Source organism: Hippocampus zosterae, chromosome 1 (assembly GCF_025434085.1).
Source record: "Hippocampus zosterae strain Florida chromosome 1, ASM2543408v3, whole genome shotgun sequence".
Classification (NCBI taxonomy): Eukaryota; Metazoa; Chordata; class Actinopteri; order Syngnathiformes; family Syngnathidae; genus Hippocampus; species Hippocampus zosterae.
The window spans coordinates 35264936-35287847 of record NC_067451.1 but is presented as its reverse complement, the minus strand read 5'-3'; the positions used below and the strand labels follow the sequence as shown (position 1 = coordinate 35287847).

General features: G+C 47.3%; 2 protein-coding genes across 3 annotated transcripts in view; both read right to left on the bottom strand.

The window, feature by feature from the left end:
* Positions 1 to 22912, bottom strand: part of LOC127597481 (uncharacterized) — a 258570-nt gene that overhangs the window by 95957 nt on the left and 139701 nt on the right. The gene's annotated exons all lie outside the window — the stretch shown is intronic.
* The window catches only part of LOC127596307 (protocadherin Fat 4), a 125175-nt gene that overhangs the window by 7234 nt on the left and 95029 nt on the right, over positions 1 to 22912 (bottom strand). The window contains exons 7-14 of one of the 2 annotated variants that reach the window (XM_052058621.1): positions 20286 to 20466; positions 18178 to 18428; positions 13212 to 17561; positions 11714 to 11818; positions 11265 to 11572; positions 3278 to 3363; positions 816 to 995; positions 373 to 497 (exon numbers count right to left, since the gene is read on the bottom strand). In XM_052058621.1, the coding sequence (XP_051914581.1) occupies positions 373 to 497; positions 816 to 995; positions 3278 to 3363; positions 11265 to 11572; positions 11714 to 11818; positions 13212 to 17561; positions 18178 to 18428; positions 20286 to 20466 (5586 nt within the window). The remainder of the gene's footprint in view (positions 1 to 372; positions 498 to 815; positions 996 to 3277; positions 3364 to 11264; positions 11573 to 11713; positions 11819 to 13211; positions 17562 to 18177; positions 18429 to 20285; positions 20467 to 22912) is intronic. The other variant, XM_052058630.1, reaches the window with a different exon arrangement.

Below are 22912 nucleotides of genomic sequence, written 5' to 3'. Positions count from 1 at the left end.
ATTAAATTAAAAATTTCACGTGAGGCAAAACTCCCTGGCCTCGTTTACAGCATCATCCTGCAAAATCGCATGCATCGCATTTGTTACCCTGCGATACAGAAATATGTTTCTCACGCGCAATATCACAGCCGTTGCGCCTCTGCTACTACAGCCAAAGACGGAAAATTTCCGGCTTGACGCTGGAAAAAAATCATTGGCATTACAATTGTAAGTCGTCAGTCTGGATAGTTTTATAATTAAAGACACAAAGCTGTGACTGAGGCAGCTGGCGTCATGACCAACACAATGACTCATACAAAGGGGGAATCATTAATAATTTTGAAAGCGTAATTAAGTGTGCTCTGAAGACACCTCAAAGGCACATGGACTTACATTTCTCACAGTATTTGCCAGTGAAGCCGTCCACACACTGGCATTGCTGCCAAGACCAGTGGTCCAAACAGGTGCCCCCGTGTCTGCAGGGGCTGGCGGTGCAAGCCGCCTCCAGTCTTGGGCATCTAAAAAAAAAAAAAACGAAGGACAATCAGATCTGTCAGTTTGACAGGACAAAAAGAATCTCTAGGAAAAGAGGCAGATGGGCTCTCGAAAAGAAGCTCTGGATGATTAGCATATTAAAAGATTTAACCTCACTTCATCGGAAAAAGAAAATATCTGCAACCGGTTTCTGGTATCTCTCAATTTTTGAGAATGTCTGTAAAAGCCGAGCAGATGTCCCACAGCGAGAGAGAAGACAGACAGATGGGAGCAAGTGGGACAAGATGGCAAGAGGATGAAATTCGGAGTTGAGGTGGTAGGTTGGGGGTGGGGTTGCAGACCTGTCAAGGATGCTGTGCGATGCCAGGGCCTGACTGGGCTCCAGCGGGCGGCCATTGACGGCCAACTCCATGATGCAGCCGACAAAGTCATGGGTGGCGATCTGACCGCGCCGGTGGAGGACGGACTCCATTGACCTAACGCCCCCCACTGACAGCCGATTGGGCTCCACGTCCAGGATCCTGCACACACAAAGGAAACCCAAAATTAATTGTCGGCATATTGTCGCTGTGCAATAAAGAAAAAAAAAACGCACACAGAATCAGTATCAACAGAAGTGTCCTTCAAACATTCAGAGACCACATCTTCCCCATTTGCTTTGTTTTGGAGACGAGCAATGATGGAAAAAGCATATCCCCTTACTTTGTTTGCCATCAACCTGGTGTTTGCCAACCTTGAATCATGGATGTCATCTTTTGAGCATATGTTTGATACTGGACATTTATTTATTGATTCATCCATTCAGATCAAAAGTAGGTGCTTAAATTTACCATTAAAGTATGAATGATGTTCATTTTGATGCTTGGATGATATTTTTAGCTTAGTCAGAATTTGGATGGAATTCTTTACACACTCATTCTAAAATATAAAAAAAAAAAAAAATCCTCATCTCACCCCTCGGGTGGTGTCCGTCCCTCATTCAGCTCGGGTCCTCTACCAGAGGCCAGGAAGCTTGAGGGTTCTGCGCAGTATCCTTGCTGTTCCCAGCACTGCACATTTCTGGACTGAGATGTCCGATGTTGTTCCCGGGATCTGTTGCAACCACTCATCTAGTTTGGGGGTCACTGCCCCGAGTGCTCCGACCACCACAGGCACGACTGTCACCTTTACCTTCCAGGCTCTCTCCAGCTCCTCTCTGAGCCCTTGGTATTTCTCGAGTTTCTCATGTTCCTTCTTCCTGATGTTTCCATCACTTGGGACCGCTACATCCACTACAACGGCTTTCCTCTGCCCTTTATCTATGATCACGATATCTGGTTGGTTCGCCATTACCATCTTGTCAGTCTGGATCTGGAAGTCCCACAGGATCTTCGCTCTGTCATTCTCCACCACCTTCGGAGGTGTTTCCCATTTTGACCTTGGGGTTTCCAGTCCATACTCCGCACAGATGTTTCGGTAGACTATGCCAGCCACCTGGTTATGGCGTTCCATGTAGGCTTTCCCTGCCAGCATCTTACACCCTGCAGTTATGTGTTGGATCGTCTCAGGTGCCTCTTTGCACAACCTACACCTTGGGTCTTGTCTGGTGTGGTATATCTGGGCCTCGATGGCTCTGGTGCTCAAGGCCTGCTCCTGAGCAGCCAGGATGAGTGCCTCTGTGCTGTCCTTCAGGCCAGCCCTCTCTAGCCACTGATAGGACTTCTTGAGATCAGCCACTTCAGTTATGGTCCGGTGGTACATCCCGTGTAGGGGCTTGTCCTCCCATGATGGTCCCTCTTCCAGCACCTCATCTTCTGTTCCCCATTGTCTGAGACATTCTCTGAGTACGTCATCCGTTGGAGCCTAAATATATATATATATATATTCCCCCAAGTCTAGACGTCGTCTTTACCCCTCAAAGTCATCTGAAATGGTCTTGACTAAAACTCCTAAAAATCTTGGTCTTCCTCAAGGGCAAAGTATGTCTCCTACTTGTTAGATTTTTTTTTAAAATGCAATTATACGTTCATACCGCCAATGTACAAGCTTGAGATCCAGTACAAGATGTTTATCAAAAATGAATCTGTATCAGAGTTTGCATAAAATCACAACTTGTATTACTTTAAAAAAATGCACGTGTGATTTTAATCACAAGCTTGCTATCACACAAGAAACAAGTTTCAACCAAAATTTCTCCGGGGTTAGATTCTTTCGGACTGAAAAATGATCTCACGTTCAAACTAGAACAAAAGTATTGTTGAGAAGAAAAAAAGGTTTTCTTAATTTAATTTGAGGACAACTTGGCCATGGTTAACCCGAGTGAACTCAGCCAAGCGAGGTTCTACAGTTACCTCACTTGTTCCCGACGTGGCGCTCGGCACGACGGCTCTGAGTTGTTGCGAGACAATAGCCGGGCCGGGCCAGGATGAAGGAAAACTCATTAACGGCACACAAAAATTACACTGCCGCTGTTATTGGCGGGATAATTTTATGCGCCTCTAATAAAGGCCAAAAATGTTTTGGGTTAAACAGTGACAACATACAACATACATGCAATTCCTGTCAAAACTTTGGCAAACGCTCGGCTAGCGTGCACTGGTGGGAAATGTGCGTTGAATTATAATTTTTTGGTGAGTTACTATGCTACACAGCAGGAGAAACATCATAACAGGTGCGAGCAAACATTTGGATTTTGCCATAATTACTTGTGGAGTTTTCCGGGCCTTAGCAATTGGATGTGTCAACCCAATTTTAGTGTATACAGTTGATTTTAATAGTGAGAGGAAGAAAAAACTGCTTGCATGTGTGTGCGATTTTGTCTTACCAGTCGGTGTGAACGGCCACGTTGCTCACAGCACAGTAGCCTGGTTCGTGGTCTTCACCGCACAGGTCCACTGTCAACGACGCGGCCTGCAGGACAACACATCGCGAGTCACATGGGAGTGGGGGAAGGGTCCGGTGGGGAAATCCTTCCCAGACAAATCCAATAAACCAAAGTGTCCGCTTTGTACACATGCCAACAGTCTCGGAAATTACAAAGAATCCAAAGCATACAATCGGGCCTTGTGTGCAGCAGGTTGTTGCAGCGTCAAAAGTACAAACAGCCTGTCAGCAGGTTTCTCACTCGCGATAATTTGGGTCAGGCAACACTTTCGCCGCATTCCACATGCAGCTCAGATGAGCTTGAGTTTGGATCTATGAATATTCTGGTGTACAGGTTGACTAATGAAGGTGACAAGCTGGAGAGCTTCACTCGCTTTGGAGACTTTTTGACGTTGAAACACAATGTAGGTACATAATCTAATGTTTCTTTAAAAAATGAAGGGTGTATTCATATTTACATTTTTCAGTTTGGTACAGATGCTTCCTGAGTTCCCACATAGCTGCTGTGAATAGCAAAACAAAAAGTAATTGATGCCCCCCAACTGTTTATATTTACATATGGTAAGAGATGAAACTGAACACAAAATATAATCGCAATACATCTTAATGTCATTCCAAATTCGGCCATCCATCCATCTTACACCGTATAACCTGTTCAGGGTCACAAGGAGCTGTGAGTTATCCCAGCTGACATCGGGCAAAAGGTAGTCTATACCCTGGACTGGTCACCAGTCAATCTCAGGATGGAAGGATCTCCATGACTTCCAGTAATAACCCAGGCTAAACTTAGCTCTGTGACATGCCAAAATTACTACAGTAGAAATTGATCACACTTTTCCATTTGACAGGTCTTTGGCCTTTTCTTGTGGCATCACAAAGAGTACAAAACCCATGAATAGGTGCGTTTTTCAGCAAATAGTTGAGGATAGGTTCCATGGGAGCTTGTGATAGCTATTTTTTTAATGGTTTCATTTCCAGCAAAATATTCCAACCACCCATTGAGGACCAATGGTTGACAGTGATGATTAGTGATTACCCAGCAAATACATGTCGGAGGGTGTCATTAAAACTGTCAATATTACAGTAAACCTTTCTTCGGCTGTCAAACAAATGGGTTCATGGCTCTCAGTGAAAGGGCAGCAAAATCAAAAAATAGAGAGGACCGCTCTGCGCCCTTGCCGGATCTTCAGCAAACATGGACATGGACGAGCCTGGGATCTCAGAACACAAATCATCCACAGCCGTAATGTGTTTCTCTCCTCGCCACACATGTGCACACACAACAATGTGACCCTTTTGCAGCACAATAAAAACTCTCCGAACCACATGAACATTTCACGAGCCTCGAGCAATCAAGGCCGTAAAGCTTTATAAACGCTGCTCACTATCCTGTGTCTTGCTGCGGTCTGGAGATTTGTTTTTCTCTTTCCGCAGAGGCTTTGAAAGATTGTCCACAGTGCTTTTGTGTGGGGTTGAGGGAACATGAGGAGAGCACCACTGCAGCCCATTGTTTATGGAAGAACCTGTGGAGCCGGTTTCTACTGTGGCGGACCTGCAGGACGTGCTGGTTCTTATTTGTTTTAACCTGGTTCTAATAGTCCACCCAATCAAGAGTTCAGGGATGAGTTGTCGTTACTAATCAACCACACGAAGGGCTAATTCGTCAAGCTCTGTTTTTAGGCTACCTGCTCACTTGGGGCTGTCACGTCCCGTGTCTACCTGCAGGGGGCGGGCTTTCTCCCCGCCGACTGCACACCTGTTATTCATTCGGGATGATTATTCTTCCTTTATTAGGAGACTCTGGCAGTTTACTCACTGCCGGAGAATTCCACGCCGCGCCATTGTTCTTTCGCGAAAAAACCCTATATTAATATTACTCGTTGCTTCCTAGCCTTTTGGCAATTGTCTTGTCGTACAAGTTATTGATCGTATGTAAATTATTCCCATAGTCTATTCAGATCTTCCTCGCTTTTGTTTTCCGCGAGTGTTTTCTGTTGTTCCCTTATTTTTCCCCTGGTCCTTATTTGACCAGCGCTTTTTGTTATTCTTCCTGTTGGGTATTTTATGTTTCGTATTAAAAACTTTTTTTTTTGTTCTTTGACAATATCTCGTTTCGTGTCTGCTATCTCAGGGATCCACTTCCTTATTTTTGTTGTGCACGAAGCGATCTGTCTATCGCTTCGGGCACAACGTGACAGAATTCTCCGGCCACCATGGATCCCGCAGACATGGAAAAGATCTTGTCCGCTCTGTACCGACAAGAGCAAAAGATGAGTCCGCAGGGCCAAGCCCTTACGGAACTCCGCAGCGCGGTTTCCATGCTGGCTCATCGGTTCGATGATCTCGAACCCCGTTTGGTACAGGTGGAGGCACGGGGAACACCTCCCCCCGTGGTTCGTCCTACCACCACTGAGGCTCCCGCATCATTCCCCACAATGATGAGGGAGCCCTCGCTTCCACACCCCCCACGTTACGGGGGTGAGCACGGGCAGTGTGGACACTTTCTCCACCAATGCTCGCTCGTGTTCGAGCAACAGCCTTCCGTCTATGCTAATGACGCCGCTAAAGTGGCATATATCATGAGCTTATTGACAGGTCCGGCGGCGTCATGGGCGAGGGTGACGAGCGACGCGAAGCCGAGCCTCCGGTCTTCGCTCCACGAATTCGTTACGGCGTTTCGCCGGGTGTTCCACCATCCCCTGCGGGGCAGAGAGGCGGAGGGCCGGCTACTCGAACTCCACCAGGGAAGGCGATCGGTGGCGGATTACTCGATCGAGTTCCAGATATTGGCCGCCCAGAGTGGCTACGGAGACCGAGCACTGTGTGGGCTGTTTCGTCATGGATTAAACCCCCAGCTCAAGGATGAACTGGCGACCTGCGACCACAGTTCCGACCTGGCGGAGTTGATCGATCTCTCCCTACGATTGGACAACCGCCTGAGGGAGAGAGACCGGGAACGTGGAGGTGATCGGTTCCCGGACCGGCATGCCGCACACCGCGGTGATTACCATGTGGCGCTTCAAGCAGCAGGACCCGAGGATCACCCTCGACCCCAGTTGGTGGTTACCGCGGAGGAACCGATGCAGCTGGGTGGCAAAGACGTTGGTTTGGAGGAGAGAAGGCGTCGACTCAGCGATCGGGCCATGTCTGACAGCGCCCAACAAGGTCCGCACGCTGCTCCCGGCCGTCCGGAGTCGCCGTTCTCCCCTTACACCAAGTACTGTGAGTAACGACCCCGCGTAGTACCTCCCGAGTCTAGGCGTATCGACCCCCGGCCGGGAATTCCCAACAGACTAGAACTCGAGGGGGAGATATTTGGGGAATCCCGGTCGCTGCGGGTTAGAGCCCTGGTAGACTCGGGGGCGGATGAGTGTTTAATGGACACAGATCTCGCGTCCGAGTTGGGTTGTTGTATTGAGGAGTTGGTTAATAAGAAGCGGGTTTGTGATCTCGATGGGCGCCCCCTGGCGGTAGTTACGTGTAGAACGGAACCACTGAAACTCCGCCTCTCCGGTAACCATGTCGAGCATCGCCGTTTTTATTTAATGCGGTCCCGTAACACTCCGGTCATTCTTGGGTTGCCCTGGCTCAAGACCCACAACCCCGTAATTTCCTGGGAGCGCCCAGCAATAGACAGTTGGAGTAAATATTGTTATAAACACTGTCTACAATCGGCCATCGGGGAACATGAACGGGCCAGTGTCGAACCCTCCGAAGCTATCTGCCTTGACGGAGTGCCAGATTGCTATCGGGACCTTCGTGAGGTTTTTAGCGAGGATCGCGCACGCGCTTTGCCCCCGCGCCGTCCCTACGATTGCGCCATAGACCTGCAGCCGGGCGCTCCGTTGCCGACCTCACGGCTGTATCAGGTGTCCCAACCCGAGCGCGAGGCGCTGACGGAGTATATAAACAGCTCGCTCGCTGCAGGCCTCATTAGACCCTCGCGATCACCATTAGGTGCGGGGTTTTTCTTTGTGGGGAAAAAGGACAAGACCCTGCGACCGTGCATGGATTATCGTGGTCTTAATGAGATCACGATTAAGAACAAGTACCCACTACCATTATTGGACTCCGCCTTCGCCCCTTTACAAACGGCCACTATTTTCTCCAAACTTGATTTACGCAGTGCATATCATTTGGTCCGCATCCGGGAGGGTGATGAATGGAAGACGGCTTTTAAGACCCCGTTAGGTCATTTCGAATATTTAGTCATGCCTTTCGGGCTGACAAACGCCCCCGCCGTCTTCCAAAATCTTATCAACGATGTGTTAAGGGACATGTTGAACATTTTTTGTTTTGTATATTTCGATGACATTTTAATTTTCTCCCGGTCATTGCGGGAACACCAGCAACATGTAAGGCTGGTGTTACAACGGTTACTTGAAAATCGGCTCTTCGTCAAGGCAGAGAAATGCGAATTCCATGTACCCGTCATCTCTTTCCTGGGTTTCATTATCGAACAGGGCAAGTTACGGGCAGACCCCTGCAAGACGCAGGCAGTCACTAACTGGCCAGTTCCGACAAGCCGTAAGGAATTACAACGCTTTTTGGGGTTCGCAAACTTCTACCGACGTTTTATCCGCGGTTACAGCCAGAAGGCGCTCCCCTTGACCCGACTTACATCCATTAAGGTCCCCTTTAGATGGGACCCGGCCGCGGACGCGGCATTCAAAGACCTGAAGGCGGCGTTTACCAGTCCCCCGGTATTACAACATCCTGTCCCTGATCTCCCGTTTGTCGTGGAGGTGGACGCCTCGGATTCGGGGGTGGGGGCGGTGCTGTCCCAGCGTTCTCCGGTCGACCAGAGGCTGCACCCCTGCGCCTTTTTCTCCCGTCGACTCAGTGCTGCCGAGTCGAATTACAACGTGGGTAATCGAGAACTGCTGGCCGTGGTAGCCGCCTTACAGGAATGGCGGCACTGGCTCGAGGGGGCGAAGGAGCCCTTCACAGTTTATACGGACCACAAGAATCTCGAGTACCTCCGCTCCGCAAAACGACTGAACGCCCGTTAGGCCCTGTGGGCCCTGTTCTTCACCCGGTTCAATTTTATCCTTACCTACTCCCCAGGGTCCAAAAATACCAAACCTGACGCCCTTTCCCGTCTCCACGACCCCGCTGAGAAGGACCGGTCTCCGGAGGCCATTCTCCCGACCCGGTGCATCGTGGGGGCTTTGCAGTGGGAGATTGAGCAGCGGATCCAAGCTGCTCTGGAGGGGGTTCAGGCTCCGGCAGAATGTCCCACGGGGAGGCTGTTTGTGCCTCCGTCGCTGCGGTCAGAAGTCTTGCAGTGGGGACACGGGTCTAAGGTCGCATGTCATCCTGGGGTGAACCGGACTATACAACTCGTTGCCCAGCGGTTCTGGTGGCAGGAGCTCCGGAGGGACGTGACGGACTTCGTCAGTGCCTGCACCTCCTGCGCCTGCGGCAAGTCCTCACGCCGGCCCCCGGCGGGGTTGCTCCAGCCGTTGCCCGTTCCGCCTCGACCTTGGTCCCACATCACCCTGGACTTCGTGACGGGTCTACCTCCATCCCGGGGGAGGACCGTCGTCTTCACGATTGCGGACCGGTTCTCCAAGGCTGCCCATTTTGTGCCTCTATCCAGGTTGCCCTCGGCGCTGGAGACCGCCGACCTCCTTATCAAGCACGTCTTTTGTCTCCACGGTATTCCACTGGACATTGTCTCGGACCTGGGGCCCCAGTTCGTATCCCGCGTCTGGAAGCGGTTCTGCCGGTCCCTCGGCGCCACGGCCAGTCTGACCTCGGGATACCACCCCCAGTCCAATGGACAAGCCGAGCGTGCCAACCAGGATCTGGGGGCGGCCCTCCGCTGTGTGTGCCTCCACCGTCCCTCATCCTAGGTCGACCACTTACCCTGGGTGGAGTACGCGCACAACACCCTCGTCTCTTCTGCCACTGGTAGGTCCCCCTTCATGGCCGCCTACGGGTACCAGCCGCCGCTGTTCCCGTCCCAGGAGGGACAAGTGGAGGTCCCCTCTGTGCAGCACCACCTTAAGCGGGCCCATCGCGTGTGGAAGGAGGCCCGGGCTGCGTTTTCCCGCACGGCGACCAGTAACCAGCAGATCGCGGATCGTCGCCGGCGATCGGCTCCTTCATACGTGGTGGGACAGAAGGTGTGGCTGGCGACGAGGGACCTTCGTCTGGCCGGCACATCTGCGAAGCTGGGTCCCCGATTCACTGGTCCTTTTGAGGTCGGGGCCATCATCAGTCCCGTAGCGGTCAAGCTCCGGCTACCGGCCTCCATGAAGGTTCACCCCGTGTTCCACGTCTCCCTGCTCAAACCGGTGACTTCCAGTCCCTTGGCTCCTTCTCCCACTCCGCCCCGGCCTCCGCGGGTCGTCGATGGTGGCCCGGTGTACACAGTGCGTTCCATCCTGGACTCTCGGCGCAGGGGCAGGGGGTTCCAGTATCTGGTCGACTGGGAGGGCTACGGGCCGGAGGAGCGGCAATGGGTCCCCCGCTCCTGGATCCTTGATCCGTCCCTTCTGCGCGACTTCCACGCTGCTCATCCTTCCAAACCGGGTAGTCCGCCGGGAGGCGTCCGTTGAGGGGGGGGGTACTGTCACGTCCCGTGTCTACCTGCAGGGGGCGGGCTTTCTCCCCGCCGACTGCACACCTGTTATTCATTCGGGATGATTATTCTTCCTTTATTAGGAGACTCTGGCAGTTTACACACTGCCGGAGAATTCCACGCCGCGCCATTGTTCTTTCGCGAAAAAACCCTATATTAATATTACTCGTTGCTTCCTAGCCTTTTGGCAATTGTCTTGTCGTACAAGTTATTGATAGTATGTAAATTATTCCCATAGTCTATTCAGATCTTCCTCGCTTTTGTTTTCCGCGAGCGTTTTCTGTTGTTCCCTTATTTTTCCCCTGGTCCTTATTTGACCAGCGCTTTTTGTTATTCTTCCTGTCGGGTATTTTATGTTTCGTATTAAAGACTTTTGTTCTTTGACAATATCTCGTTTCGTGTCTGCTATCTCGGGGATCCACTTCCTTATTTTTGTTGTGCACGAAGCGATCTGTCTATCGCTTCGGGCACAACGTGACAGGGGCTTTGTTGTTCAAACACATTTATTGGACCATTTTTACTGGTCTTCATTTAGCAGTCACTTGAGTTTTGGACCTTTTTGTTTTATTTTTTTCTCCAACCAGGATTGTGATTGCACTTTTAGTTGTGACTAAGAAGCAGAATCAGACAACGGAAACCCAAGTCAATCAAATACTGGAGTTTGGCCCTTGGTTCAGTTTACTTTGTGCATTTGAGTCTGTTAGTGACATTTGACGAGACAGAGCCCTGAGTCAAGGTATGAAGTGGTACATTAACTTCTCATGCTAATCTCCGACAGGTTCATTGCCACACGCTTGTGATCTGCAAACTGCACAATCGTATTGTTTCCATCCACTTCCAAAGTCCCCATATTACTTTACAAGCGACCACTCAGCACTACCTACAGATCAACAAATTAACTGTTCTACCAGGTCCCCCGGTGAAATTTCCAATTCTCTGTGGGAGAGATTTACAGTCCAGCGGGACGCCCATTTTATAAATGCTTTGACAGGGCTTGGATGGATTTTTCTCCCGGTTTCCTTGCCACGGCATGTCTGGCAGGGCGAATTCAAGAGAAACAATTCCAATGTTTCAGGCTGTTTTAGATTCTTGTATGGTAAATCAGAAATGAGCAATAGAATTGTAATTACAAACCGTGGATGCTGTAAGATGAGCTACCAGTGGTCTGGGAGACTGGAATTATCAGATGGTGCAAACAACAAGCTGGCTGCCGTTTAGTCATGCCATAATAGTCATGTCAGGACATAAACCGTGTTCAAGTATGCGTTCCTCTTCCTTTTACGTAAGTAAACTGTTGCTTTTCACCTCAAACGCGTCCCATAAATGTGGCCACGCTTACCATCCCAGCCCGCCTGGCGATGACTGTGTGGAACTGCCCGTCGGACACTTTTATCATCGTCATCAGTTTGTATGTTCCACTCCCCAAGTTGAAGGAGAAGCGCATCCGCCCCTCCAAGACCTCCAAGGCCAAGAACTCTGCCTTGTCTCCAGTCTGGTTATCGTGATTGTACATGAGCAAAGCGTTGTTCTTCAGGGTGGCAAATTTGATGTAAATGTAGTTGTTGTTGGGGTCCAGCGATGGGAACTCCATGTAAGACAGCTCCTCAAAGCCATAGCTGTTCAACTCGCAGTGTTTACCAAAAACCCCTGAGGACCAAAACGGAACAAATAAGAAAATGATAATCATTTCAAGTTATGTTATCAAAACAGAATTTTTGAGCTTTGAAAAATGGTATGAATGGAATGGGGTGGCAATTACATATGCAAGTTGCCTCCAGTCTTACTCACCAAATGGACAATGACAATAATATCCATCCACCCGGTTCTGACAGGAGCCGCCATTAAAACATGGGTTACACTCACAGTGATTGATGATGGAATCACATGTTTTGCCTGGTTTCACAAGACAACACACATTAACACGGATGCAGCGATGAAAAATATAGGAAAACATTGTGGGGATCACCTTCTCCACAGGCTGATTGCACAAAGATTTCATTGCCTGATTCTGAGTCAAACAATCTAATTTCTGAAAACACTTTTTATACACAGTACTACCCTAAGGCTTTCGTGTATTTTTTTTCTTCCCTTTAAATCACAATTTTAGGTTTAATTTGGTTCAAAAGCATCCTGGTATATTCATTCATAGGAGGAAAAGTCCACATAATTGGCAAACCCGTCTCACTCAACATATCGTAAGGCCCAATGCAAGATCAAATTACTCTTGGACAAAGTGAATTTGTTGCAGTGCTGAAAGACAAACATCTAATATGAACCACGAGTTGCTGAAATAAAATGTGCCGGGAAAGCGCAATGAACGTCAAAATATGAGCAATGTGACATTGATAACAGCAATGGGACTCAGACATGTGACATTTATAATCACTGTAATGGACAAGGCTCATGCAGGAATGGTGCATGGCAGACGGCAGACGTTGAAGCGTTGCGAGTACGCCTGCGGCGATAAATCCTGACGAAAACTTGTTCAATAGAGAGCAACTTGGCTGCCAAAAAACAGCCGGGGAAAACAGGAAGACAAAAGTTCACAGCGCGGGCATGCAAACTACTGTAAGTCAATAGGTGCATTTCCTCGGGAGGGTTCATTAATCTTGATGAAACCAAAAGACGTGCTCATTTTTTATTGTCATAATAAAAATGGACAGTAATGACCAGACTGGGGGAAAATTGCCTCGCTTTGAAAATGTCTTTCAGATGTGACGGCTGGACAATGAGCCCCTATCAAAATTTGTGTCCTGAGTAACTCCAATTAAAATCAGCTCCTAGTTTTGGCTGAGCTAACAAGTCTGAGTGGTCATTAATTTCCCAACATAAAGGCCTGATTGGCTCTTGTATAAAGCTGCCAATTTGTCAAGCGCTCAGATCCGTGATTAGTAGATCATACGCTACACAGTTGGATTACAGATGGATAATGGCGTCTGTGTGTGTGGTCAGTTCTGTTGTAGGCACATGATGCAGTGTGATATAGACTCAAAGCCTCCGCTCTGGAGCAGGGTCAGCTTCACGGCATCTATCTTATTAAAGCAAACAAAGCTGCCTGATATTCAGGTGATACCGCCACCCCTAACGAGCAATCTAAAAGGGGTTTTGGCAAGTATGACTGCGACACCTCAGACTTAAAAGCAAATATTTTCTTTGGAGTGTGTGTTCTCAGCTGGTAAAATTGTATGGAAGTGGATCCTATATCCCGGCTATTTTTTTATCAGTCTCAGTAACCGTGTGGTCAGAAATAAAACGTGACTGCTCTGTGTGTGTGCGTGTGTAGTACCTGCAAATCCAGATTTGCAGAGGCAGTTGAAGCCGCCGGGGAAGTTCTGGCACAGTGCACCATTCTTGCAAGGATTGGAATGGCATTCATTGATGTCCCTCTCACATGCCATGCCAGTGAAACCTTCAGGACAGGTGCAGGAGAAACCCCCCACCAGATTGTGGCAAGTGCCCCCATTGTGACAAGGGGAAGGCTGGCACTCATCGACGTCCGTCTCACAGACAGCTCCAGTGTATCCCGGCCTGCAGCTGCACGCGTAAGGCTGCAGCGGGTGGTTGGATACGAGGATCACCGGAACACTTTCCTCTGTTTTCATGTCAGGCCCAACAGTGAGACGCCTCTTGCAGCTGCCCCCGTTCTGGCACGGGTTCCGTGTGCATGGATCGTGGTCCACAGCATCTATTTGCACACCACTCTGTCTATTCAAAATTTCTTTGATACTCTGGAAGAATGTGGCCACACCACTGGGGTTCACATATTGTCCATGGCCTCGTTTGATGGCTGTCATCAAGAAAGTCTGGTTGTTGAGCTCAAACACACCGTAAAGCAAGACCCCGGTGCCTAGTCCCGCTAGCTGAGAGTTGGCAATGCGTAAAAAGCTGAGGTAATGGTCGGTGAGGAAGTTTCTGACTCCATGAGACTGGAGCCTGATTAGAATGCTGTTATCTACTGTGGCATTTGTGAAGCCCGTGAAAAGTACCCGTGCTGTGTTGCTGACTGGACCGTGGACACCATCACTGCTTCGGATGGTTAATTTAAAGTTTCCATCTGTTGAACGTGCTTTCGAGTTTAGCTTGCATGTTCCAGTAGGAATATTAAACAGCGCAGAGGATGGTGGAATGAGGGAGCAGTGGAACCTGTCTTGAATGTCAGGGTCTTGGGGTTTAACATCCCCCAACGAACCTCCAGGAAATATGTTTCCGAAGTAGTGAACAAAGATTTCCATTGACCTCGGCTCTGAAGGGTTGTCGTTTTGATCATTTATTTTGACATGTATGGTTCCTGTGGAGGACATTTGAGGTACACCAGAGTCCTTGATCACGATGGAGAGATAGAAGTCACTCATCTGTTCTCTGTCAATCTCCCGACTTGTGGTGAGCATTCCAGCCGGACTTAGATTGAAATAGCTGTTGGCAGAGCCAGAGCTGAGAAGACTGTATATGTAAGGTCCTTGATTGGGTGGTAAGTCTGGGTCGGAAGCTGTTAACGTAGTTACCGCAGTGCCAGATTTCTGGTTCTCCATTGCTTCAGTGTACGTGGTTGTCAGACTTGGACCATTATCATTGATATCTTCCAGGTTCACAATCAACGTGGCACTTCCAGTAGAAGGAGGTGTGCCAGTATCCACAGCGAGAATGGTTAGATTATACTCAGGCGTTGTTTCTCTGTCGAGCGCGGCTGCAACAGACACTTGGCCAGTTTTGGGGTTAATGGTGAAAACCTTTTTATCAAACTGTGGTGCAATGGAGTATGAAAATCGGCTCCAGCTTGGGACAGAGTCCGAGTCCTCGGCACTCACAAACGTAACCAGACCACCAGGTGAGAGACCTTCACTAACTTGGACGTCATACAACTCTTGCGAAAAGACAGGTGGATCATTGGCATCCAGTACTGTGATGTTCACAAAAACCTCATCGATATCTGCACCGCGGATAGCCCCGGCGTTTTTGGCCATTACTCTAAGTGAAATCTTTTCCTCTTTCTCGCGGTCCAGTACACCTGTGACATAAATCTGCCCAGTTCGCTTGTTGATGCCAAAGCCCTTCCTCCTGCTTTTCCCAAAAATGAGGTAGTAGACAACTCCGTCGTCACCTTGGTCACGATCACTTGCAAAAACTTCCCCAACCACTGTTCCTTTTGGAGCGGCTTCAGATATTTCAAAGTAGTACTCTTTGGAGACAAAGCGGGGTACGTATTCATTGGCTCCCTTTAGCTGAATGTTGACATTGGCAAAGCTGCAGCGTTCCTCGTCTGGGACGTTGAATGCCTTCACTGTCAAATGGTAGACCTGTTTAGCCTCATAATCTAAGAACCCCTGAGTGGTGATGGTGCCCGTGTTGGGATCAATAACAAAAAGGTCACTGTCTGATGATTGTATGACATAGGCCATGACAGCGTTAGCTCCCGAATCAAGGTCACTGGCATTCATTTTCACCACGGTGGTGCCACTTGGAACATTCTCCTGCACGATAGGGTAGTACTCGTCTGGATCAAACAGTGGAGGATTGTCATTCACATCAGTCACGTGAATCGTGACAGTGACATAGCTGGATTTTGCAATCCAACCGCCATCTGTAGCTGAAACTCTCAGCTCGTGATGTTGGTTTTCTTCGAAATCCAGAGACTGCGCTAGGGATAACACCCCTGTTTTGCTATTAAGTGTAAACAACCCTTCGGTGTTTCCTGATGTAATATTATACTTGATAAGGCCATTCATTTCTTTGTCTTTGTCTCTGGCTGACAGGGTCCTTATTGCTGTTCCCACAACAAGGCTTTCAGGCACTGTGTCTGAGATTTGGCTTTGCGAGAACTCTGGTGTGTGGTGGTTTTCCTCCGTGACCACGATTCGCACTGCTGTTTGTGTGGACAAAGGGGGATTTCCTCTGTCGCTGGCTGTGACGTCCATGAGGAAAAGCTTGCTTATGTCAGATATGAGGGGTGATGCGACAGTGACCCACCCACTCGTTTTATCTAATTTGAATTTACTAGAGCTGTTACCTCCTGTAATAAAGTACTCAACTTCAGAGTTGAGGCCAAAGTCTTTTTTGTCATGAGCTACAATTTTTAGTAGTCTGGTACCAACTTTGACACTCTTTGTGACAGGAGTAAAGTAGCTTGGTGAATCGAACTCGGGAGGATTATCATTACTGTCAACGATATTCACAATGACTGTCGTCTCACTCATTAAGGGTTTGCGCCCACGATCTGAGGCCGTGACAATGAAACTCTGGCGATTAATGTTCAAACTGCTGGCGCCTGTCGAATTTAGATATCTCAACTGTTGCTTCACAAATATCTCTCCGGAGCTGGCGTTAATTCTGAAGTACTCCGACTGGGACCGAATAAAATAAAATATTTTGCCATTGAAACCTTCATCGGGATCAGTGGCTGACACCTTTGTTACCAAGGAGCCCACCTCAGTCAGCTCAGGGTAGTCAAGGTAATAGGATGGACGACTAAATCTGGGGGCATTGTCATTGATATCTGTAATGAATATGGTGACATCTGTGCTAACTGTCCAGCCAGAGTCGTGTGCAGACACTTTGACAATGTAGTGGTCTGTGTCCTCCCTGTTGAGTGGCCTACTGATTGTTATGTCCCCTGTGTTTGGATGAATGCTAAATGGAAGGCTGGTGTCCGTGATTGAATAACGACTAACAGCGTTAGCTCCAGCATCCTCATCGGTGGTGGTGACTCTCGTGACTGTGTAACCGATGGGCGCATTCTCGGCCACAGTGGCGCTAAAGATCTTTGAAAACCGGGGGGCGTTGTCATTTACATCTAGCACACTGATTTTCACTTTGACTGCCGAGTTTTTCGGCGGCAACCCTCGGTCCGTGGCTTTGACTTTCAAAAAGTACTGGGCCACCTTCTCACGGTCAAGCGGCCTGGTGGTTCGTATCTCACCGGTGGCCCGACTGATACTGAAGCTGTTCTCCCTGTTTCCATCAATGATGGCATATTCCAGCTGCCCATTAGGTCCATTATCAAGATCGACAGCAGGGACCATTAGCACCCGTTGAGGTGACAGATTCTCCAGTATCTCAGCATGAAAGGGGTCCTTATCAAACACCGGGTGATTGTCATTGACGTCCAGCACAGTGATGTCCACTCTTTCATACGACGAATATGGTGGAAAGCCTTGATCTCTGGCCTCAATCCAGAGAACGTATTTCTGAATGTGTTCATAATCCAATGGATGCCTGATGACGAGGTCGCCGGACAGCTGGTCAATGTTAAAAGCGTTGTCCAGGTTACCACTCGCGATGTAGTAGGATAGCGCCCCGCCCCTCCTGGAAGACCCTGTCACGGCTGTGACGAGGTGATTGGTTGGCTGGCTCTCAGGGAAAGTGAAGGCATGCTCCTTTAGCTTGATGATCGGAAAGTTTCCTCCATTGACAAAGCGTACCGTTACGGTGGTAGTGTCAGTTTTGGGGTTGGCGCCGCCATCTTTAACTCGAACCGTGAGGGTAACCTCAGAGGTGCCAGTCAGCTTCTCGTTGGCAGTGATGGCACCTCGGATGGGGTCGATCTTGAATTTGTCAGAGTTGCGTCCCATCAGGGAGTAGTGCAACTGTGCGTTGGATCCAGAGTCTTCGTCGGTGACAGTAACAGCAAAGACCAATGACCCTGGACACACAGAGCAAGTGCTCATTACAAAAAAGGAAACAATGCATTTACTTCAATTTTGCAAATATTTGTGCTTCGTATGAATTGGTTCCAAATTGCAATCCCAGAGTCTTTCCACTTGAAACGTTTGAATGGCAAATTATTAGTGACATTGTTGGATTACTATTACGTCATTCATCCCTGTCGCATCGACACTTTGCTATCATTTTGCGCTCCCTGTAGAGCCGCTATCACTTGCACACTTCTCTGGCTGAACAGTGCTACTACACTTTGTAATGTTTACTGACTCGATGTACTTTGTCCATTTGTCTCCATATGTCCATCTGTTCTCTACCCTGCTGATCTTGTTAAGGGAGCAGGCTGGTAGAAATTATTATTTGATCATTTTAAAAAGTACAAAGCTACACACCGATACTTATTACTTGCCGTACCTTAGCTTATAGCCAATTAAATGCACATTCATGACAAAATGTTTTTTTTTTATTGCTGCAGAAATGTGCACATTTCTGAATCCTAGGCCGTTCTTGGGTAACGACTGCATGATAGTTGTATGTTTTAATTGGTGTTAGGATAATGAGTGGATCCTTGGAAAGCTTGACCCAAGTCAAATGCTTACCTGCCGCTGTGGATGCAGGGATGTGGGTGACGTAAGGGTGGTGGTGGAAACGTGGCGGGTTGTCGTTGATGTCCGCCACAGTCACAGACACGGTGGCCGAGCTGGACAGGCCCGGCGGCTGCCCTCCATCTGTCGCCACCACGAGCAGCTGGTAATTGGCTCGCTCCTCTCGGTCCAGCAGGGAACTGGTGATAATCTGTCCGGTTGCCGGGTTGATAGAGAACTGTCCATGCCCTCCAGTCAAACTGTAGCTGTTTGGAGAGTGCGGAAAAAGGGAGACATTTAAGGATGCAACACATACTGGCATTTGTGTCATTTTGTGCTGTGTTTCAGTCGCATGCCATTCAAAATGAAGACTTTTCAATTCAGACCAAACTGAGTTCCACAAGGTGTTTTTGCTTATAGAAATGTATCGATGGTGTGCTTTTTTTCTAACTTGGTTTCAATGGCCCATGCAACCTTTGTCGCATCGAAATTGGTCTTTGGTTAGTTTGACTCGATAAATACATACATCCATGAACTCATGAAAAAATTATTCATTAAAACCCGTACATAAATTAGAACAGCAAAATGAATGATGAATGATTTTATTAAATTTGAATTGAGTAGACATACCTAAATGAATTGTAAATATATAGTCACTGATGGAAATAAAAATCATTAACTCATTCAGTCCCAAAGACGTTTTTAAATGTCTTTTCAGACTTGGTCCAGAATTGGCTGGTACTGAATGAGTTTTAAAAGCTACTAAATAAAAAACACATCGTAAGAATACATTCTTGTAATTAAATGAAAACATAGTTAAGTAACCTTTTAAAACAAACAAACAAACAAACACACACACAACGACAAAAAATATCATTGTTTGAATAGATTTCAAATGTTCAATGTAAAAGGACAAACTTTTTTTTTTGCTCCGTTATATTCATGAGACCTGTGCCTGTCATCCAGTATATTAAATGTGCAAATTCTGTGTCACACTATAAGGTGTGTGCGCAACAGTGTGTAGATTACTTATGAGTCAAGTCTGGACAAGAGAGGGCACCATTTCAAACTACATTAACATTAATGATTACATTGTAATTGTTATAGTGCAGCATCACTCGATTTTGCTTTTCCACTCCCTGCATTTAACTGCAGCAAAATCCCATATCTATTCAGTATGCACTCATGGCCTTTCACATGTTACCATGTAAACACACAAACCTCTAAAACATGAAATGTCACTGAAGAGCACACTGAAGAAGCACCTGCAGATGCATCTTCTTTTTATGAACCAACTCATCAGCAAGTTGGTGAGGCTGCAAATTGTTCAGTCTCTAACCCAGACTGGACCCAGCCACAAATAAACTGTTCAAAACAATAAAGGGAACACTTTGGAGTTACATTGTGTTGTTTAAGTGTTCCCTTTATTTTTTTGAGCAGTATATAAAGCGGCACATAAATGTACATGACGTCTCGTACCCTGGAAATGTTTCTTGAGAAAGCAACCCCCGCCCTGCTGCGCAAAAACTCTCCAGCAAAGTATGAAGGCAATATCGCCGCTCAGAGGACCTTTTAAAAAGCCCTAACGCCATCTTAATGGACTGGGAGAATCCCAACTAATAACTGACGGTAGCCTGCTGTGGTCTCCATTAAAGGCCCTGCAACCCCCCGATGGGTATACCTCATACTGTCATAGACAATTAACATCCTCATTACAAATGTTTTGGGAAACAGGAGCACACTGCGGTACCCCCCAGCGTGTACCCAATAAGGTTTGCCAAGAGAAAGGAGGACTTGAGTCAACGTCCGGTTTGATGGGCTGAGGGGTTGGCGTGGGCAAAAACTTTAACAAGGAATTTGGAGTGACCGAAACTCCGTGGTGGAGTTTTAGATGGATGAAACATTGGTTTGGAGGGGCAGCCACTAGGAAAGCTGGAAAGGCACCATGTCGCTGAAATGGTTTGCGTTTCCGCCTCACAGTTTGGGATTAGAATCTCAGCTCGGCTTTGCATGTTCTCCTTGGCCTTTCCATTGGCTGGCGACAAGTCCAGGGTACTGGATAAACCTGATGATCTCTCACAGCACATTAATGTAGTTGGCAATCCATGGTTTCGAACAAGTACCTGATGACACCATTGAGGCCTATGTCTGCGTCGGAACTGTTCACCAGTAGCACGTCGGTCCCAGTGGGGGCGTCCTCTGTGATGGTGGTGTGGAAGGAGGACGAGGAGAAAAGCGGCACGTTGTCATTGACGTCATCCACCAAAACCGTCACCGTCCCTGTTCCGCTCAATGAAGGAGAACCTGAGGATACAGGAAGAGAAAGCTATGAGTTTTGGATTTGCATCCTAAACTTGAAATCAGAACGTTCAGCTGGCTTTTAACGGAGTCTCTTATGAGAAGGTGCGTGGCATGGAGTAAGTCATCTATGGAATTTGAGTCGGGTGAAAGACTATTTTAGATGAGAAAGAAAAAAAATTGAGGGTGACAAAAGCCGTGCCTGTCTGGGTTCTGGGAGCATGGATTTAAATGAGAAGCAGCTGAAAATCAATGCAAAATGCAGTAACAACTCTTTTTTTTGGGGGGTGGGGGGGGGGGATCAGACGTCTGCATTGCTTGAACTTTATAACCCTTCCTGAAATGGAACACTCAGTAGGTCTATTTCAAAAGCTTTGAAAAGAACAACAGTTGGATGCAATAACAAGACCTGTGGTAAGGTATCATGTAAAAGCAAAGATGCATACTAAAAAAAAAAAAAATAAAACAATAAAAAAAAGGGGGGGGGGGTGGGAGGATCTGGATAAGGGATCCAACACACTAATCCATAACTAAAATGAAAAGTGGAGGACTGCATTCTGCTGACACAACACTTGGAATGGTGCCACGTTGCATTCTATTTTATAGTACTCATTTGAAATAATTTAGGAATGTGTTGTATCACATATCAAAGAAACAAGACGAGATCATCCAGTATCATTATTAGCTTTAAAGGTAACTCTTTCAACATTCAACCCTCTGACTTAGACAAACTCTTCAAAAAATAAAACACAGACTTTCAATTTTAGTGTTGTTTCACCATTTTGAACAGAAACGGACAATCTCAGACTGAATTCACCTTTAATCATCTGACGACGTGTCATCAAATCAAGGAGAGACCACTAAGAATCATGACGTGCTTAAATGCAGATGCTTTCAATTTCAGAACCATCTGGCCCTTTGACCTTTTTGAAAATGAAATGAGCAATTTGATGCAAAATCCAATTCCAAACATGACATATCTAAAAATAAGAAGAAACTACTGAGCTTCATGAAGTTCTTTTGTGCTCTTTCCTTTTTTTTAGACTCCTTCCTTTCATTTCACCTTTTACAACACTAAATTTAACTCACACGGCCGAGTGTTCGAGTGGTTAGCGAGTGGACCTCACAGTGCAGAGCTACCAGGTTCAATTCCAGCTCCCTGTGCGGAGTTTGCATGTTCTCCCCGGGCCTGCGTGGGTTTTTTCCGGGTACTTCCAAAAACATGGTTAATGGAGCACTCTAAATTGTCCCTAGGTGTGGGTGTGAGCGTAGATGGTTGTTCATCTCTGTGTGCCCTGTGATTGGCTGGCAACCAGTTCAGGGTGTCCCCCGCCTACTGCTGGGATAGGCTTCAGCACGCCCCGCGACCCTTGTCTGGATAAAGCGGATCCAAAAATGGATGGATGAATTCAAATCGCCTCTTTAAACCCACATTTGAGCAAGCCCAATGAGCTTTGTCTCCCCCCACAAAATTATCAAACAACATTCAACCACGAAATCTCCATTATCTGTTCAGGAACGCAACAAATTTTTGGCGGTGGTCTCATAGATTTATCAAGCACTGTATTGAGGCTATGAATGTGTCATGTTTTTCAGTCCTTAACACTCACGGAATGTGAATCTTACTGGGGTTTATTTAGCAAGGAGATTCACAGATCGCTGATAAAATAAAAAATCCATTCTTCCATTTTCTCATCGGCTTATCCTCGCAAGGCCATTGCATTCATTCATCCATTCCCTCTATTTGTGAACATGATGTGCCTATTCGTCCTTATGAATTCTCATGCTGGTTTTCCCTGAGATCAACAAAAAACTGATTGATTTTGACCCAACGTCGCTCCCGCTTAATTGATTTTCTTGAATAGAGCTGGTAAAACAGACCTGAACTATTTTGCACAGACTATATTTCCTCAATCAAAGGGCTTTCTCAAGAAAATAACGGATATGATTGCAATTCGTAGGTCGTGCCATATCGTTTAAGCACGACATTAAATTAGACATGGCCATCCCACGTGAAGTACTTAACCAAAGCAGCAACGTTACCAGAGCAGATTCTCACATGAATTATAATATAAATGTTTTGCATTAAAAAAATGACCTTCGTAGACGATGCTTAGTACACTGACGTGGCCGCTCCACCCAGTCTGCCTTGTTTCTCGACATTTCTGCATAAGACTCATTTTGATTTCACTTTCACATGACAAATCGTACTGGTAGCAGTTTGCGATTGAGTCACGGCCCCCAGGCACTATTTGCGGCAAAAGGGTAGATTAAAATTTCAATATGTTCGCTTGAACACAATTACCCGACTACTGGCAAAGGAATACCAGAAAGATGGATCGTAAAAACCAACCAAGCGATCTAAATAGAACCAAACAAAGACAAAATGAAGGTGATTAAGTTGTGGATGCGGGAGTCTAAAAGCAAATTAAACTCATCAAATGCAACATGA